The sequence below is a fragment of the Emys orbicularis genome, chromosome 1 (genome assembly GCF_028017835.1).
Source record: "Emys orbicularis isolate rEmyOrb1 chromosome 1, rEmyOrb1.hap1, whole genome shotgun sequence".
In the NCBI taxonomy this organism is placed as follows: Eukaryota; Metazoa; Chordata; order Testudines; family Emydidae; genus Emys; species Emys orbicularis.
In genome coordinates, this window is record NC_088683.1 from 304,887,397 (window position 1) to 304,906,708 (window position 19,312).

Consider the following 19,312-nt stretch of genomic DNA (forward strand, 5'->3'; position numbering starts at 1 on the left):
ATCTACTTCTCCAATATACAAATAAAGATGATTATCTGCGCCATGTTTAAGATGATTCCCAGCCAACTCAATGCCTAAGAGTCATAGTTATTAAGTGATAAACATCATCAGGTCCAGATGCAGAAACAGCCAATCTGGGGCTGACATGTAGATGTATTTAGAAAGAGGCAACAACAGCCTGCTGTTGCTGCAGTGAGTACAAACACACACACACTGTCTGGCAAACACATGGCGCAAGCATACCTTCTATTTCTCTGAGCCCAGCCTGGAGCCCTTCATTACAGGACAAGACCAAATAGTGCTGAGTGCACAGGTGCGAGTGTATGTAACTCTACAGCGCTGCACACACTACACAGGCGAAGCAGCCACCTGAAACTCCCCCAGTCCCTCTAACACCAATGCCAGTCCAGAAAGCCAACCTGAACCAGGACAGCTGCCATGGGGGGTTAGGGAAAGGAGTCCTGGTGAGGGGCAACATGGTGGGAGACGATCTCGTATTGGGGGGAGAGCACCCCAGGGAGGCAGAGGGTCAGGTGAGGGGGGGGGAGTGGAGAGCGCCCAGGGGAGGCACAGAGGATCAAGTGAGGGGGGGGTGTGGAGAGCACCCCGGGGAGGCACAGAGGGTCAGGTGAGAGGAGGAAGAGCGCGGGGGGGCACAGAGGGTTGGGGGAGGGGAGAGCCTGGGGGGGCAGAGAGGAAAGAGGATGGGGGGAAGAGCACCCCAGGGGGGCACAGAGGATCAGGTGACAGGGTGGAGAGCACACTGGGAGGACACAGAGGATCGGGGAGGGGTAGGGAGAGCCTCAGGGGGAGAGCACCCCAGGGTGGGCACAGAGGATCAGGTGAGGGGAGGGCAGAGCCCCAGGGGGGCACAGAGGGTCTGGTGAGCAAGGGCGTGGGGGAGCCGAGGGGTTTGGGTCTGGTGATGGGGGGAGCTTAGGTTCTGAGGAAGGAAAGTGTGGAGGGTGGGGTCTGGTGAAGAGGGGGAGCCTGAGGGTAGGATCTGGTGAGGGGAAGCCCAGGGGAGGACCACTGTGAGGGGCAATACCGGGAGGGAGGTTTGCTGAGTGGGAGCGTGGGGGGAGCCAGGGGGAACGAGGGAGCCGGTGAGAGGGGAAGCGGGGGAATGTGCTGAGAGGGGGAAGAAGGGGGGATTTCTGGTGAGGGATATGGGGGAGCACACAGCGGGGTCTGGTGACAGGGAGCGAGGGGATCTGGTGAAAGGCAGCACGGGGGAGCCGGGGATCAGGGGCAGCCTGGTGAAGAGGGGAGCTGGGGCGGCCGGGTGAGGGGGCCGATGAGAGGGCACGGGGGGAGAGACGAGCAGGAACAGTTACCGAACTCACGAGGCTCAAACTCCACGGAAAGTTGGCGCAGCCGCGTGGGTCGCTGCGCCGCGCCCCGGCCGGGCTGCGGGCGCCTCACGTACAGCCGGGACTAGCCGGAGCCAGGCGCTCCCGTCCATGTCCCTGGTGTCATTCGCCCCGCCCTACCCCCGCGCCGCGGGCCGAGCGCCGGGGGGATTCCCAGCCCCGCAGCGGGACTCCCCGCGCCACGGGGCGAGCGCAGCTCCCGGCCCCACTGCCCGGCCAGCCCCTGGGGGACAGCGCCCTCCCCCCCCGGGCGCTGAAGTTCCGACGAGGCTGCCCCGCGCCTCCCGCCTCCCCCCAGGTGCGCAGCGAGTGTTGGCACCAGGAGAAGGGGCGTTAGGAGCCACCTGTAGCGCGTGCGAGTCACTCACCGAGTCGCCGTGGCTCCCTTGCTCAGCGGCTCCCCGCGGAGCGCTGATGACTGACTCTCGCGGGGGGGGCGGGGAGCGCGGCTTGAGCCTTCCCGGCGCCCGTAGCTCCAGACCCTGTGACGGGCCAGACTGTGCCTCCGCTGAGTGTAGCAGCTCGGGGCGTTCGAAAGGGCCCGGCGCGCGGGGCTGGGAGCGGCGGCGGCACCCGGAGCAGAGCGGCGGCGATGTGAGTGTCTGAGAGGGGCCATCCCAACCCCCTACCCCTGTGTGTGTGTGCGGGGGAGCAGGGAGCCTCTCCCTCGCCGTGTGCAGTGAGTGGAACGGATCCTCCTCCCCATGCACACCCCGCAGCCAGCTCCCCCCTAGTGCAGGGCTGGGGGCTGCCAGCCCCAGCATACACGCTGCCAGCCCCAGCCTACACTCTGCTGCGGGTTTCCCGGCAGTGCACGTGCCCCGCTGGGGACCTCCCCCCCCCTTCCACAGTGCACCCCTCTCCCTAGTCCGGGGCAGCAGAGGACCCTGTCTGCTTAAAACGATCTATGCTTCAAAATAAATACCTCATCTGTGCCACTAATAACACCCAAGGTGATTAACAGCGAGGATTTGACAAACCTGATTCACGTCTCCCACACTTGGTGTTGTTTGTTTTGTGTCTGTGACTCTTGTCTTAGACTGTGGAAAGCAATCTGGGCAGCTTCACTTTTTGTTTCTTGTGAACTTCACTTTCTTGTGTTGCAATTGTTGGGTGGTAAGCACTGCAGAGGAGCGTTTACATTTCATTCCCTAAAACAGGACTCCTTGAGTGCCTGTGGCTCTAGATACAGTTGGTGTTGAAGAAATCAGTATAGGTACATAGATTTAATACTCTTTTACATGATTGGAAACAGCAATATTTAATTTTAGCTGTTACATTTTTTTCTTACAATATTTAAGTTTTGGCCTTAATCGACTTAATAATGAGTTAAATAGTCAATGTGAGTCAGGTGAATAATATTTGTTCTAGTGTCCCTTTAATCTCCTTCCTTTATGTTTCTGCAATTTGCATTATTTGCTAAATATACTTAAATACAGTGCTATTTACTTCACTCAACAATAATAGTGCTTTTGTATGGTTTCCACCACCTGTTAGGATTTCACAAATTAATTGTTCACGCAACCTGAAACAGACCAGTACTTGGTTTAGAGTTTTTTTCCTTCCCTTTTATTCCCTTTTATTTGTATGATGAGGTTGCCACAGTTCAGAGCAACTGTACCTGTAGTCCTGCTCCATGGTCCAACAAGCAAAGCCATACTTGGCTTCCAGCTCCTCCGTCATCCCCTCACTCGGGCAGAAACCTGCATCTCTCTCTCCCTTGAAATTGGAGTATTTGCAGGCTGCATGGTTTCCTGCTAATACTGTGTTATTCCCAGCAAACCTGAATGGCTAAACAAGCACAGATTCTGTCCTTTCTCTCTCTCTTCCCCCCCTCCCCCCCCGGCTATTAAAATTGCCTAGTTATAAGTTACCACGCATCTCATTCTAAGCAAGCTCATTTATTCTTAAAGTGATAGCATTACAGAGAAAACATAAACAATAAAAGAACCTACGTGCATGCTAATAAGCTTACCAAAATCACTCTACCCCAGCTACACAAGTGCTCAGGTAGGAGTCAGTCCTTCACACGCACAGACTGGGTAAATCAGCCTATGTCTTTATACAGTTTGGGCCTTTCATCTCCAGTCTTGATGAATGGGTAATCAGGATACAGTGGTTTTTTCCTCAGGGCATAGCTTCAAAAGGTTAGGTTCACATGCAGTTCAGCCAATCCACATAGTTCAGTCCTTTGATCACACAGGCCCACAATAATACATAATCTTTGGATTTAATATAATGGACTCCAAAGATACTTAAACTTTTCAATAGCGTATTGCAGGAAATGAGTATTAGGTGTAGGTTGTAACCTGGGCCCTGTCCACATTAGTATCAACCGTGCTAGCTACAGCTACTAGGGCATGCTACTACAAGGGCATGTCTATACTTGCGACTAAATTGGCACTGCTGCAGTTGATGCAGCGGTGTCGATTTAGCTGGTCTGGTGAAGACCTGCTAAGTTGATGTCAGAGCACTCTCCCATCGAATTTGTACTCCAGCTCCCCGAGAAGCGTAAGGTAAATATGCAGGAGAGCATTTCCCGTTGACACAGCACAGTGTAGACACCGCTGTAAGTCGACCTAAGTTATGTTAAAAGCAACAAAGAGTCCCGTGGCACCTTATAGACTAATAGATGTATTGGAGCATAAGCTTTCATGGGTGAATACCCACTTTGTCAGACGCATGTGAAGTGGGTATTCACCCATGAAAGCTTATGCTCCAATACGTCTGTTAGTCTATAAGGTGCCACAGGACTCTTTGTTGCTTTTTACAGAGCCAGACTAACACGGCTACCCCTCTGATACTTGACACCATCTAAGTTATGTTGACTTCCATTACATAACTTAACGTAACTGAAATAGCATAATTTAGGTCGACTTTACAGCTTTAGTGTAGACCAGCCCTAACTATAATTATTGCTAACATTGTTATTGCACAGTTCCCCAACCATTGTGCACTGTTTTTGTTTTTTGTTTGTTTGAGAAGCAGGCCAGATCCTGTAGCTCAGTCTACACAGTGTAATCCCTGTGCCGCCACAGAGACTTAATGAGTTCAGTGGAGCTCCATGTGTGTGCAAGGATATGACCGCACTGATCCAGTTGTGAATTTCATCTTATGTAGTGCTGTAGATGTTATATTGCTTTACATAATAGAAAAACTGACTTTTAAAATAATTTACAATCCAAGGCCCTAATCCACACAGATAGACCCTGTACCAGCCCAGACCCATTGTATGGGCACATACATCCTCCTATGGAAATTGTCTTGCAGGATAGGCGCCTGTGTTATTTTATTTCTTTGGAATTATACAGTAATAAAAAGGGGGAGGAGGGGAATGTTGAATGGAAACAAATTACAGTTAAGAAATAAAATTAAATAGCATCTTATCCACTGATAATCAGCCCGCAGCAAAACACAAAACTCCCCTTTCCTATGCAGTTATAACCCTCATCAAATCCCACCCTCTGCCACAGCCCACATAAATTGATGCATCTTGCAGCATGCCTGAAGGCCAGCAGATCCAGGGTCATTTTGGACAGGGTTGGGAATGGGAGAACTTGTTCCTGACCTGTTGTTTACGGAAAAGGCTCTACCATCAGCCCCCTCTCTTTTAAATCAAGAGGCATCCAGTTGCAGGACTGTCTGCAGGTTTTTGATAACAGTGATACAATGTTCATGTCTTTTCCCAGGAAAAAGGCTGGGTAATCTTTAGTCAAATAGCACTGTGAATTTAGAATTATTTCTGTTAAAGAAATTAGGCAAGTTGGGATAAATATCACATAAAGCTCGATTGGTGCCTCCTAGTTTTAGCATCCTGAGCAGGTAAACCTGTATTGTCACCTCAGCTGAAAATTCAGGATACATACATCTATTACCATTGAAATATGAGAGAGATTTCAAGGTGAGACTAGTACACAATAGGTGAAATCCTGAACCCCTGGAAGTCAATGTAAATGTTCCCATTGACTCAGAGCTTGATTTTTGCCCCATGTCCTTGCCTGCAGGTCCCAAGACTATGCTTCCTCTGCCATTTTGAGGAGCAGTTATTGAGTGAAGATGCTGTGAAAGCCTTCCCTGGGGTGGGCAGTTGTGGCCATTGACCTGGACCCCTGTTCACAGTACCAGGAGAACTTGTTCCCTCCTGGCTTCTAGAGGTCTGTTCAACCCTAATTTTAAAGCCCAATCCAATCCTGACTAGACCACAGCCAGTCCAAATCTGAGCCCATCAAGTTGTTTTTATTCCTGACCCAACCCGAACCTTGTAGTTGGGTGGTCCCATCGGGTCTTGGCTGGATTGCAAGCCTCTACTTCACTTGCTGCCCTCACCCTAGCCCATGGCTCCCTACACCTACTGTGCCAAACTCTAGGCCTGGAGCCCTGCGCCCCCTGCCCTGTCTCCAGTCCTACATTCTGCTGTACCCTGTGAGAGGCTCCATCAATGCCACTGCTGGGCACAGACATGTCACACTCCACCAGGGCTCTTTCCTGCAGGACTGGGATGGCCTGTCCTAGATGTGCCCCTCCAGGGAGATTGGCCATCAGACAGCAGTTCTGGGTAGCCCAGCACCTCTGCCCACGGGGCTTCCTGTGGGCAGGCAGTGGGGAGGGATCAAGCCCACATGCCCAGCCAGGTAGGTCTGCATCATGCTATGCCTGCCTTGCCGCAGTGTGGATGTGGGTGTTAGACTCTTACCTGCAGAGCAGGTCAGTGGGGGTTACCTGCATGCTTTAAGCTTTCTGTGTATGCTGGCACTGCCGCAGCTTCCTTTTCAGGAAGACAAAGGCCCCTTCTCAGCATAGCCAGCCCGCTGTCCCACTGCTGACTCCTCCAGCCTGTTGCCACCACCTCCACTGGGCTCTGAGGACAGAGAGCCAGATCCTTCCCTTGCTCCCTCCATCCTGGTACCGACCTAGCCCCCTGGTAGTCCAAATCCACCCTGACCTGAGCTCAAGAGTATCAAGTTTTTTTATACCCAATCCAACCTGAAGCAGACACTTACAAGTCTCTACTGCAGAGATTGGCAACCTTTGGCACGCAGCCCATCAGGGAAATCCGCTGGCGGGCCGGGACAGTTAGTTTATCTGCAGCTTCCGCAGGTTCGGCCGATCGCAGCTCCCACTGGCCGCGGTTCGCCGTTCCAGGCCAATGGCTGCGGGAAGCAGCGCGAACTGAGGGATTTGCTAGCTGCCGCTTCCCGCAGCCCCATTGGCCTGGAACAGCGAACCACGGCCAGTTGGGAGCTACAATCGGCCGAACCTGCGGTCGCTGCAGGTAAACAAACCGGCCCACCAGCAGATTTCCCTGATGGGCCATGTGCCAAAGGTTGCCAATCCCTGCTCTACAGGCTTCCTCTCCCACACCCTCCCAATCCTGCAAACACTTAGGGCTTGTCTATGCAGAGAAATTGACCAGAATAGCTATATATATAGGAATAACTATATAGCTAATAGTTTATTCTGCAATAGCTCTCAATGTGAATGCTCTATTCCAGAATAAAAGTGATTTCATTGCAGAGTAATTACTTCACTTTGGAAGCACACTGATTATTATGCAATTAAAATGACTTTTTTCTGGAATAGAGTATCCACATGGGGAGCTATTCCAGAATAACTGTTCAGTTCAATGGAACTACTCACATGCTTAAAGATAAACACATGCATACATCTTTGAAGAATTGGAGCCTTAGATTGTACAGGCATTTGGGGCAAGAAACTTGTCTTTAAACAGGATTGCAAAGCAGTCATTTGACACTGTATAAATAATTATATCCCCCGCAAAATGATAAAAGAACATTCAGATTGCAAAGTCAAGTGCTGAAAAATTAGGAAATGCTGGAATAAAGATTGTTTGTGCAACTTTAACTCGCCATTTTATGTGTGCATTATGATACAGCTTTTAATTACATGATCACAAACTATCTTATCTACAGTCCAGCCACCAAAGACCCTGAAAACAGTGCCTCACCTCCCTTGCCTCTACCCGGTCACTTACACAGAGTTCCATCTTGGCTGGGGTCACTCGGGCTTCTAGTCCCACCTCTTCGGAGGCAACGTGACAGGAAAGTAAGGAACACAGGCTTAGCAAAGGAATTTCTTAACCACAGTCACTTTAATCTTAAAAGACACAGAGAGTTACAGATCTCTGCAAAATAACAAAAGTTCTGAGACAAACCCTCCACTGGTTTGGTCTCACTCTTATCCCTTCTGTGAGTCTGAGGTTTCTCAGTGTTTCAGGCTGGGAGAAGGGGCAAAGCAGCGGCCACTCCCCTGGGGCTGCCAGCAGTGATTGGGTCCTGGCTGTCTGGAGACAGAAAAGCTGGAGGAGCAGACAGCCGGTGTGTGTTCCCCACCTTCCCAGGTGAGGTGGGGTTGGGCTTTAGCCCTGGGGTGGTGGGTGCAGGCTCCACCCATGGGGCTTTGGGCTCCATCCCCATCCCCTGGGCAAAGGGCTTTGGGCTCCATTCCCTGGCTGTGCGGTGACGGGCTCTGGCCCCGAGCTCACCCTTCCCAATTACCCCTGGCCCGTGCTGCCTCCCCCAGTGCCCCATCGCCCTGGTGCCTCTGTAACCACTTCCCCATACAGGGCTTAATTTGTCCCTGGGCTTGCTGGGACTGAGTAAGTGTGCTGTGAAAAGTGATATTTGTATGTTTGTTATTATCAGTTTCCACAGCAGACTACTAGCTAACAAGTCTTAAAAAAAGAAAAGCAACCCCCCCCCCCAAAAAAAGGCAAAAGAAACAAAAAAGACAAGAACATGAGAATGTGCAAAGCACCTTATTTGTGTTTTTATTCTGTTTAGATCCAGTAAGGAATAGAGACAACTGTATGTTATTTTTATTATTGAGTCTGCAAAAAACCCTACATAAATAAATTACAATGCTTTGGACATGGATATGTGCATATTTATTTGATTTTCCTGAAGTTAATTAAGTATTTTAGGAAAAATTGTCAGAGCAGCCACCAGCAAGAGTTGGTGGCCACACTCTGAGGCCACCAACATTTTTTTTTTGGTGAGAACCCCTGGTTTAAAGGATTTGGGACCTGGAAAACTCAGTATGTTATCAGCTGTTTAGCAATGCGTACTTTCGTTAGGCAGTGAGAAAGCTAAGTCTGCACATGTTTGTCATGCTAGTCCATCTGTTATATCAAAAAACTGTCGGAGCTTATGCCAGAACAGATGCCTGATTTACATCTTTCTCTTACTGTATTGACCATTTCTGTTTCAAGTATTATTTTAACATAATATATCCAATTATCTTTGATATATGATCATTTTTAATGTAGCATGTTTTAAAAAGAGAATAAACTTGCCTTCATGTAAACAACTTAACACTTGGTAAATGTGCACAGTGCTTAACAAATTTATGCCCCAATCCCACAAACCGCTAAGCATGTGCTTAACTTTATGCACCATGGGCTTGTACCAAGCATAGCTCAGGTACAGTGAAGAGGCATGATTCTGAGGGAGCTGCTCATAGTTCCCTGGTTCTGGTGCCTGGCTCACGTGCAAGTTGGGGCCAGCCTTAACTTACTCCACTGACATGAGGTTCCTTAGGCCTAGTCTACACTAGAAATTTGTACTGCTTTAACTATACCAGTATAGTTACAGTGGCATGATCCCACTAGTGTGGACACAGTTATATCCGTATAAAGGTGCTCTTCACCAATATAACTGCATCTATACTAATGCATGTATCAGTGTAGTATATTGATTAAAAAAATCACAGTAGACCAGGCTTAAGCAACCTTTTGCCAGTGGAATATTGGACACAGTGGAGCCTCACTTCACCATCGCTGGCCTGTCCCTTGCAGGACTCTGACATACCCCTTCTTGCTGTTACAGATGCTCCCCGGGTTACGCAAACCTGACTTACGCAAACCCGCACTTACGGAAAAAGTTCCACAAGTGGGGTTTTTTTGTTTTTGTTTTTTTTCTATAATTGTCGGGTATATGTCCCCGATTTACGCAAAATTCGATTTACGCAAGGCGTTCCGGAACGGAACGCTTGCATAAGTCGGGGAGTGTCTGTATTCCAAATGGGGGAAGGGTTCTAGTGTTCCACTGCCTCCACCATCTTTAAGATGGTGGAGATTCTCCTTACATGGGGGATAGTCTCTGGTGACCATCTCAGTTTCCTTTAAGCGGCATGAAATTAGCTTGGTGACCAGGGAATCTGCCCCTTTTAGTAGTCCCCTAGTGGGACTACTCAGTGCATAAAATTGAACATGTGTATAAGTCTTCGGAGGGTTGGGGCCATAGTTTTCACAGTTAAAATCACACATGAAATGCAATAATATTAAAGTCTGCGGCATTGCACATCCACATCCTTTATGTTTGTTATACATTTAACAACATGGGTGAAATCTTGGCTCCATTGAGGACAATAGGAATTTTGTGTTTGACTTCAGTGAAGCCAAGATTTCAGCTGTAGGCCCCAGTCCCACCCTTACATTTGCTAGCACAGACTCCAGTGCCTGTGCAGAGCCCCGTTGACTCCTACAGGATGTAATGGCAGAATGGAGTCATGTCCGGTAACCTACTAAATGATGCATTTATTAAGGAAAACAAGAATAGAATATACATATGGGTAATGTAGCAGAGTTAATAGTTTAGGAACCTCACCTCTTTCATTTCTTGACTTTTGGTGACTTTAGCACTTTTTTGGATTTTTATGTATTTTCTTTTTTAGAAGATAGAGAGTCCCACATAATATACTACTTGAAGTTTTATTAATGTGTAGTCCTTTAACAGTGCTGTTAATACTCATTCACTTCAAAGAATACAGCCTTAAAAGTGAAACTATTCCTCTACCTCTCAAAAGTTAACCAGGGATTATCGTGGGGATTCACTTTCCATTTGTTAAAAGAATTAGAGATGGTTTAGGAACAACTTCTCAACTAAGAGAGAAGGTCCAAGAGGTGCTCTGGACCTGCTCTCTAATTGCCTATTTCAAATTTTCCAGTCTTTGGCCTAATACATTTTGGGACATAACCTAGAATCTATTCCATATCTGTTCCAGAATCCTTTGCACAGTTTTGAGTTGTCCAAAAATATCTCTTTCCCTCTCCCCAAAATATTTAAATTCATTGTACTATATAGCCAAAGTACGTATTTATGTTATGTTGATAGTTTAAAAAATATCCAAGTCTACATTTTTATTGCAGATATCATGAATTGTGCATTCCCCAGTGTTATATATTCAATAAGCCTGCCTACTGCAGCTGTTAATATTTGGAAGGTTATCTGACTACAGAAGCACCAAAAACATAATTTCTGTTGTAAGTGAAGGCTTTGGGTCTGTAGAAATTTTTGCAAAGCCACAGGTAACAGCTTGGGCACAATCCCTAAGTTGAGAACTTCTGATCTATTTTGTGAAACAGTCAAAGTCATTAATAAATATTGTTTTTGACCTAGAATAGCCACTCTAAACTGTCCACAAAAACTTGTGCAGAAGAAATCCTTGACAGCACAACCAAGCACCATGGCAAGGCTGGACTTGGTTTCTGATGCTCTCTGTTTCAGAACTTTTTGCTTTGGTTATTTTGTTTCTGATTATGCATAAATCTACCTAATTTTTTTTCTAATTTGTTTATTTGTTTGTTTATGTTTAGGGCTGATTACTGGAAATCACAGCCAAAGAAATTCTGTGGTTACTGCAAGTGCTGGATAGCAGACAACAAGCCAGTATGTTGGTCTAGTTAGTGTAATATTATTGATTCTGAAGTACTAGAATTTGAATTATCTGCTTTTAAAATATTTTTTTAGTATTGTTTACTGACATGTAAACTAATGTTTACCTAGTGTTTGTTTGTTTTAAATATGCCTTTGTAAGCCATGTGAGCTATAAAACTAGGGAAAAAAAGACTTGCAAATTAAGATCTGGATCCTGCATTAAGAATCTCCTGTACTCCATGGACCTCAATCCAAGACTGGAGCCCTAGGGCTTGATCCTACATTCCTTATTCATGTGTAAAAGGTCTGGAGAATCAAGTTCCATTTTCTCAGGCTCCATAATTTGAATTTTGCTCCACCTTGAAGCAAGGTTGGCCATTTCCTGGGGAAAAGTAGCCTGGACAGGGCACTGGTAAATACCGGAGTAAACCCAGTTTAACTGGGAAAAATAAAATTATTCTTAGAATATACTAATGAAAATTACTGAAAAATATTTACCAATATGATAATAGTTTTGCAGTATATATAATATGTATATAATACTGAAAACTGAAATATGAGTCGTGACATGTATAATTTCCTTGAGAAAATACTGAACCAAAATGCATACAGACATTCCAAAGTTCAGTATTATATTACATATATTAGTATTACCCCTACTGCAGTTTTACTTTTTATTTGTACAACCCTAAATTAATCTCCAAATCTACTTCCTTATTGAATTTGATAATTTGAATATGTAACTAAAATGAAGTGTGATGTGGTGTGCCTCAATGAAACAGTTTTTAAAACAGAAAAGGTCTTGAACTGGGACTAACTAGTTTTTCTTGGTGCAGTAAAAACCATGATTTTACCTAGTAAAAACCACCCAGGTAAATACCATGCCCATCATTGTCTTGAAGCTTTGCCTCTGTGCAGGTCTTCTAAAGTCTACAGGACCTGTTGTGGACCTTAGAATGTCAACAGAATCCACAAGAGCACAGTAGTGTTGCCTCCCTCCTGCAGGCCTTCTAAAGTTTGTGCTCTAAGCACTTAAGACCAAATTATCACTTTGAGCATGCACCATTTGCCATGTTGGTACGCCAGGCCTCCAGAAGTACTTTTGAGCCTTGTTTGTCGGCAAGTACACTAGCACCTGGATTAGGAGGTGATTCCTACAACCCCAAGAGCTCCTAAACTCCCCACGGCTTTCGCACCACACCTCCCTCAGTGCTCCTGCAGGACTCCTAAGCTCTTCAGGCTTCTGTTTCCCCTATTCTATCTGGCAGCCTTTTTGGTTTAGAGGCTCTCCAATTGTCTTCCTAAATTATCCGCATCCTACTCCCAGTCCGCCTGATCTCCTAGGTTACATACCTTGATTTCTGCTCCCAATCTCAGATTTGCTTAACTGCAAAGTTTTTAAAGTCCTCAAGAGCTCGGTGGATCTTAATATGATCTTCATGAGGCTCATAAGTTCCTACTGATCCACTAAGGTCTATGGCAGGGGTCGGCAACCTCTGGCACGCGGCTCGCCAGGGTAAGCACCTGGGCGGTCCGGGCCAGTTTGTTTACCTGCCACGTCGGCCGGTTCGGCCGATCGCGGCTCCCACTGGCCGCGGTTCGCCGTCCCAGGCCAATGGGTACGGCGGGAAGCCTTGGCCAGCACATCCCTCGGCCCGCGCCACTTCCTGCAGCCCCCATTGGCCTGGGAGCCAGTGGGAGCCGCAATCGGCCGAACCTGCCGACGCAGCAGGTAAACAAACTGGCCCGGCCCACAAGGGTGCTTACCCTGGCAAGCCGCGTGCAAGAGGTTGCCGACCCCTGGTCTATGGTAAGTCTTATAGACTTGGAAGGTAAAGGGGAGTGGAAATTGAGATATGAATCCTGGGGGCATAGAAGGGAGCTAGAGAACCGTGGACCATGCAAAACTCCCAAACCAAACGGGTCCCTGCTCTTTAATTTGTTTAATATATATTTTTTTTAATTAAAACCCCATACAAACCATCTGATGTCACTGAGACCCAGTCAATATAAAACTTCACCATGCCATTTTTTAGAATATAACTGCACTTCCATTCTTTCTACTGCTGGGTTTCTTTTATGTTTAAACTTTACTTTGTATTTCCTAAGTTTCTAATGGTTGGATTTTTTCATAACAATTTTTACCTACGTTGGGTACATTCAGTCTTAACTCCAGCTTAACTAAGTTTTTCTTCTTGTCTGGGTATATATTTGTAGTTTACCAAAGGAAATTAATTTCCTGCAAATTATGTTTTCATTGTATTTTAATTTACTTTTTTTCTCTTTAAGAGCATTGAATTTCATGAAAGGGGAAAGAACCATAAGGAAAATGTGGCAAAGAAAATTAGTGAGGTAAATTGAATTTTTCCTTTTTTCTCTAAACATTTAACTTTTTATCTCTTTTATTTATGACTTTGGTCTATTTCTTCTCTCCCCCCCCCTTTTTTTTTTTTTAAATTGTAGATTAAAAAGAAAAGTATGGAAAAGGCAAAAGAAGAAGAAAAAATGTCAAAGGAATTCGCAGCAATGGAGGAAGCTGCACTGAAAGCATATCAAGAGGATCTGAAAAGGCTTGGAGTTAAGTCAGGTAGTTCCTGTAGCTGCCAGAAAAGGCTTAAAGGCAGCAATAGAGATAATATTGAACAGGATTTTCTTTTGTATTAGTTTTGCAGAAACTCCAGAATTGTGTTTACATTGGCAAAAATGGGACATATAATTTGCCACAGTGTTAGCAATAGTGGAAGCTGTGAAGTTGTGTAAGCAGGGTTTTTAACTGTTATGTCTTCTAACCCTCAGGACACTTCAGGTGGTAGAAAATGTGCCTAAGCACTATCTACTGTACAGTTTCTATTATTACAGTTACTGGTGGAGCTGCACCAGTCATTAATTATGGTTCCCAATTCTCCCAATGGAGACAAGTGCATAGCTAATAGTTGAGCTTGCATCCATCACTTAACTGAGTCCTTTTTTTCTTCTTTTAATCTCCTTCCATTTTAAAGTTGAGCAGGTGCTTTTGTTCTGTTACCATGAGGGTAAACCACCATTTTTTTAATTAGTCCTGTTAGTTTGAACCCTCCATGGAGACTGTCTCCTCCATAACTCTTCTGGTTTCTAGCTTCTGTTGACTCCATGCTCAATAGCCCTGAGGTAATCCTTGAATTTAGATTTTTCAGCTTGTTGTTTCTCCTGGTGATTCTCAGACTGATTCATAATAGTATAGTGTTATACTAGAAAAGCTTTTGATATCTCGGCTCTCTGTGAGCTGAGGGGTGAAAACATTATCTACTATCATGAAAGAAGAAACTACTTTGGACTAAGTTGATATTTGCTGTTGCCTGTATGAGGAATGCCCAATAAGTAAATTCTGATTATAACTCTGAAAAATATGGGTGTTATTTTCTTTAAGATTCTATAGGTCACAGTTCAACACAAAGTAAACAGGAGGAAAAGAAAGAAAAGAAGGAAAAGAAAAAAAAGAGAAAAGACACCTCAGAAGCGCCATCAGATGAAACAAAGGAATGGGTGCAAGGACTTTCCCCTGAGGGTTACATGTATTACTACAATACTGTAACCGGAGGTAAATAATGGCAAGGAACACATATTGATCTAATTATTCCCTCTGAACAAAGCAGGGCGCCATACACTTTGCTAGCCTTCCACTATCTGTGTTGATAGGTTGATTATTAGTGTGTGGACAATTATATATTATAAATTCATGACTTTTATAATTATGTGAGAGTGCCCAGAGCTTAAGATTTTTATTAATCAGTAAATAACAGGAGAACTCATGGACGTTCCTAGAAGTTCTTGACACCCTACAAAGATTATATTTAAATGCACAGAAGGGCAATCCCCTCTCCACCCCCCACCCAAAAAAGGGCAATCAGAATCTACTTTATCAGGACTCAGGTATAAAATGGGTAATTATTTGAGTACCAATAGTATCTCAAGGTAAATGAGATAATGAGATTAGACTATGATTACTGGGTTTCTTGTTTACCTGCACAGGATTAAACTGGTCACCTTATTTGGGGTCAGGAACACAGTGTGTTGATAGGGCCTTAATGAATGTGTTTGCTGTGGAGCACTGAAGGGGTCCTATATTATGATTAGATGGGTATATTACACACGGTTTCTCTTAGGCACTGACATTGGTGTAATTCTCAGTCCTTCCTAACTTCCAAACCGTAAAAGTCTTCTGTTTCTCAGTCTCTCCTGGCTGATTGTCCTATAAGAAGATATTTTAAATGTACTATAACTATATATCAACTATAATGCAATAGAAATTTACAAGTCATAGTAGGACAGATTGTCATATCCTTACTCCACATTTAGTCTCACTTACTTCAGTGGAACTACTCTTGGGTTACTGTTCAGTGGAGTAAGGGGATCACAATCTGACCCAGTGTGATTTCTTTTTAGATGAGTAATACATATATTAGTCATGCATGGGTGAGCATACACAACTGCAATATGTTCTAGTCAACTATTTGTCATAATGGTTGATAGTAAAAATTGAAATGGTTTTATAAATGATAAATGAAATATGTTTCTGTTTAAAGAATCACAGTGGGAGAAACCTGAAGGATTTCAAGACAACTCTCAAAACTCACAAATGGTAATCAAATGTTATTTGTACTACTTCTTTGTTCTTATGGCTTTCTTTACAAAACTTTTTGCTGCCTAATTGACTTATCTCTCATGCATGTATTATTCATAATATTGAATTCAAACAACCTACATTTTGTGGATCTTAGAAAAATATATTGTAGCTTGAATACATAGAGCTGTGAAACCTACAGTTAAGGTTAAAACTCAGCTTTCATTACCAACTCCTGTTTTCAGTTGCAGAGAAGTTTTTTAAAATTATTCTTTTGGAGTCAAACTTTTGATGCTGTGTTTCAGCCAAAAAAGCTGAATCTTTCTGTAAAAAATCAAGCAAATCCTGTTCCGCCTTTTGCAAATTAGTCAACACAGGAAAAAAATTATATGTTCACATTTTAAAATAATTCATAAGATTCTTTTGCTTGGAAATGGCTAATGTTTTAAACTTTTTACATGTGGCTAGTTCTCCTTTAGGAAACATTATTTGTAGGGTATATATGCAGAGTGTGTGTGTGTGTGTATTTACACGCACCCAAAAACTATGTTAAAAGAATGTTAATGTTGCAAAGTCAAGCACTCAAAAGTTAAGAAATGCCAGAATTAAGTTTGCCTGAGCAATTCCACCTATAAGCAATTTAAAATTTTGCTTGTTTCTTTTATGCAGATTAAATAACTTCTATTCGTTTTTTGAAACATTAATTGCAGTAAATCCTATGCAACTATGTAGTGTAGTATTTGTGGAACTCCACAGTGCTGCATATATGTGTTTCTTGCAGCTATATAGTTGCACAGTTGTGTTTTTAATTCAGCTCCCTGATTTTAGAGTTAAAGTTTCAGCATATCTAAGGTAGTGTTGCAGTTTATGGAGTTGATTCTGCAGCATTTTGCACGTTATTTTCTTGTTTAAACTACACTGAGGAAATTAAATGGGAAAACTAATAATAAATAATGTGTGTTAAGATTGCAAACAAAAGATAAGCAAACGAAGTAGGAAATTCTAAAAGCAATGGCGCCTTCCCCATGTTGTATGTATGCTGGATTACTAGTTAGGTTCAGAGATTCTCCTTGCTTTACAGCCAGCAGAAAGTTAACTTCCTGAAGAAAGAAGGAGAAAGAGCTTTGTGTAGCTCGAAATCTTGTCTCTCTTTCACCAACAGAAGTTGGTCCAATAAAAGATATTACCTCACCTACTTTGTCTCTGTATGTCCATCAGCATTTATATATCTCTTAACTTATAGCTAAACTTCAGAAAGTTAACTTTCTGCTTTGACCTCACACAAACATACAGGGTGGAGTAATAAACCAGGGCTGTGTACTGAAGTTTAGCTACTATAGTGGTAAGAGCTATATAAATGCTGATAGATGTAGAGAGAGACAAGGTGGGTGAGGTAATATCTTTTATTGGACCAACTTCTGATGATGAGAGAGAGACAAGCTTTCGAGCTACACAGAGCTCTTCTTCCTTCTTCAGGTTAACCTCCTATCTAAAGAAGTTTTGTCTCACCCAGTCTGCAGTGCTTTCCACAAAGGCTGGTTGTGATCTTGTTTTCTTGAATGCAAACGTGCTGTCCGTTAACTTCCGATGGGCAGGATGAGGGGGTGTCTTCTTTGCCTTCTACATATACCTCCAAAGTTCATCGTGGTACATGTGGCTTGTTTTTCCTGTGTGCTGCTTCCCTGTTGACTTCACATCTCTTTGATAACATTTAACTTTGTATGTAAGTGGACATCCATTGTGTTAGTGTGCAATACTTAATTTACATCCCGACAGAGAGATATACATACACCTCTACCCCGATATAACGCGACCTGATATAACACGAATTCGGATATAACGCGGTAAAGCAGCGCTGGGGGGGGGCGGGGCTGCGCACTCCGGTGGATCAAAGCAAGTTCGATATAACGCGGTTTCACCTATAAGGCAGTAAGATTTTTTGGCTCCCGAGGACAGCATTATATCGGGGTAGAGGTGTATCTTACCTCCTGGCTGGAGGACAACCTGATTGTCACATCTGCTGGTGAATAATGCCTTGCTACAGTCTTCAAAAACATATTTTGTGTGTGTGTGTCTGTGTGTGTTAGAGAAGTATTTTGTTTGTGTGAAGTCTGTATGTATAACTCCTTACATAGTATCCGTACGTACATTTCACAATGATGTTAATGACCAATGTGACTCCAGCTTTCATTCAAGATTTATATTCTTTGGTGAACCAGAATATACATACCAGAATCAAGATATTCCTGTAACCCCCCTGACAGTTGGCATTAAGGGGTTCTTGGGTCATACCATGCTTAAAGTTAAGCATCTGCTTAAGTGCTCTGCTGGATCATGCCCAGAATGCATCGCATAGCTTTAATAGATCATGCTATAATAGAAAGGGCCAAGTTACGCCACAGGCTATTTTTTGTTGTCCGCTTTCTAGTTATGCACAGCAATTTTTCTTTTGTTTCCTCTTATGTAAACTAATGCACTGTAAAACCACAAAAATAAAACCTTGAGGAAACGTGTTCATAAGGGTCTGTTTTTCTTCTCTGAATCAACTGATTTCATTTCACCAGCATATATACGAAGATTTCTATATAGCAGGGGTCGGCAACCTTCGGCACGTGGCCCATCAGGGTAATCCGCTGGCGGGCCGCGAGACATTTTGTTTACGTTGACCGTCTGCAGGCACGGCCCCCCTCGTGGCCCGCCAGCGGATTACCCTGATGGGCCATGTGCCGAAGGTTGCCAACCTCTGCTATATATAGTATGTGCAAAAATGTTACAAAGCAAATCTTAATTTTTGATTGTCTTGACTTTTTAAAAAAATGCAGTCTAGCATTGCGTGAAGTCAAGACTGTTGTGTATGTGATTAATTATAATCCCACATTAATGTAAAAATAACATTGTGGGCTAGATCAGTGTGCAGCTTAAGGGAAATTTCAAAGGTTCATGTCCAGTATGCACTTCTTAAACAGTCATGACTTTGTTATTAATGTCGTGTGAAAATTAATATATTTTCCAAATAAGGAAATGCCTTAGTCCTCAGTGAGGACTATGTTCATGTCAAGTTTCAGTCTTCAGCCATTGTTGCTAAGCCCTGTGTTGGAAGGAAGGAAGACAAGTGTTGGCTTATTTTTGTTTTCAGTTTGGAGTAGGGTTTGTTCAAGTTGTTTTTCTCCAACCCTCACAAAACTTTAAATCTGCTCGATGAATTTTTCTCAGACTTTCTGAGAACTTTTCTGTTAACTTTAGGTCAGAAACCAACTATGGAAAATGTCAACTCAAGCAGTAAAAACAACGAGGAGTCCTTGTGGCACCTTAGAGACTAACAAATAAATTTTAGTCTCTAAGGTGCCACAAGGACTCCTCATTGTTTTTGCTGATACAGACTAACACGACTACCCCTCTGAGACTCAAGCAGTGAATGTTTTGGAAAGCCACAAGCATGTGAAAATAATAATGGGTTAAGTTGTAATTTCAACTGTTTGGCAACCTTAACTACAGTGATTGCTACTGAGCATCCTATTTTTAAAAACTAACTATTTGTATATATGTGTGAAATATGTGTACCTGTAGAGTGTCTGTGTGCATGTTTGCACATGTATTACTTTAAGTTATAAGGTCCCTATCTAACTCCCAGCAGAGTCAATGGGGAATTTTTCCAAAAACTTTAA

The 19,312-nt window shown here is 44.0% G+C and overlaps 1 protein-coding gene across 1 annotated transcript in view; it reads left to right on the forward strand.

The window, feature by feature from the left end:
• The first annotated feature begins 1,907 nt into the window (after positions 1 to 1,907).
• WBP4 (WW domain binding protein 4) overlaps positions 1,908 to 19,312 on the forward strand; it is a 33,462-nt gene continuing 16,057 nt past the window's right edge. The window contains exons 1-6 of the mRNA XM_065419751.1: positions 1,908 to 1,967; positions 10,987 to 11,059; positions 13,337 to 13,399; positions 13,511 to 13,634; positions 14,454 to 14,624; positions 15,610 to 15,665. Coding sequence (XP_065275823.1) covers positions 1,966 to 1,967; positions 10,987 to 11,059; positions 13,337 to 13,399; positions 13,511 to 13,634; positions 14,454 to 14,624; positions 15,610 to 15,665 — 489 coding nt within the window. The 5' untranslated portion in view covers positions 1,908 to 1,965. The remainder of the gene's footprint in view (positions 1,968 to 10,986; positions 11,060 to 13,336; positions 13,400 to 13,510; positions 13,635 to 14,453; positions 14,625 to 15,609; positions 15,666 to 19,312) is intronic.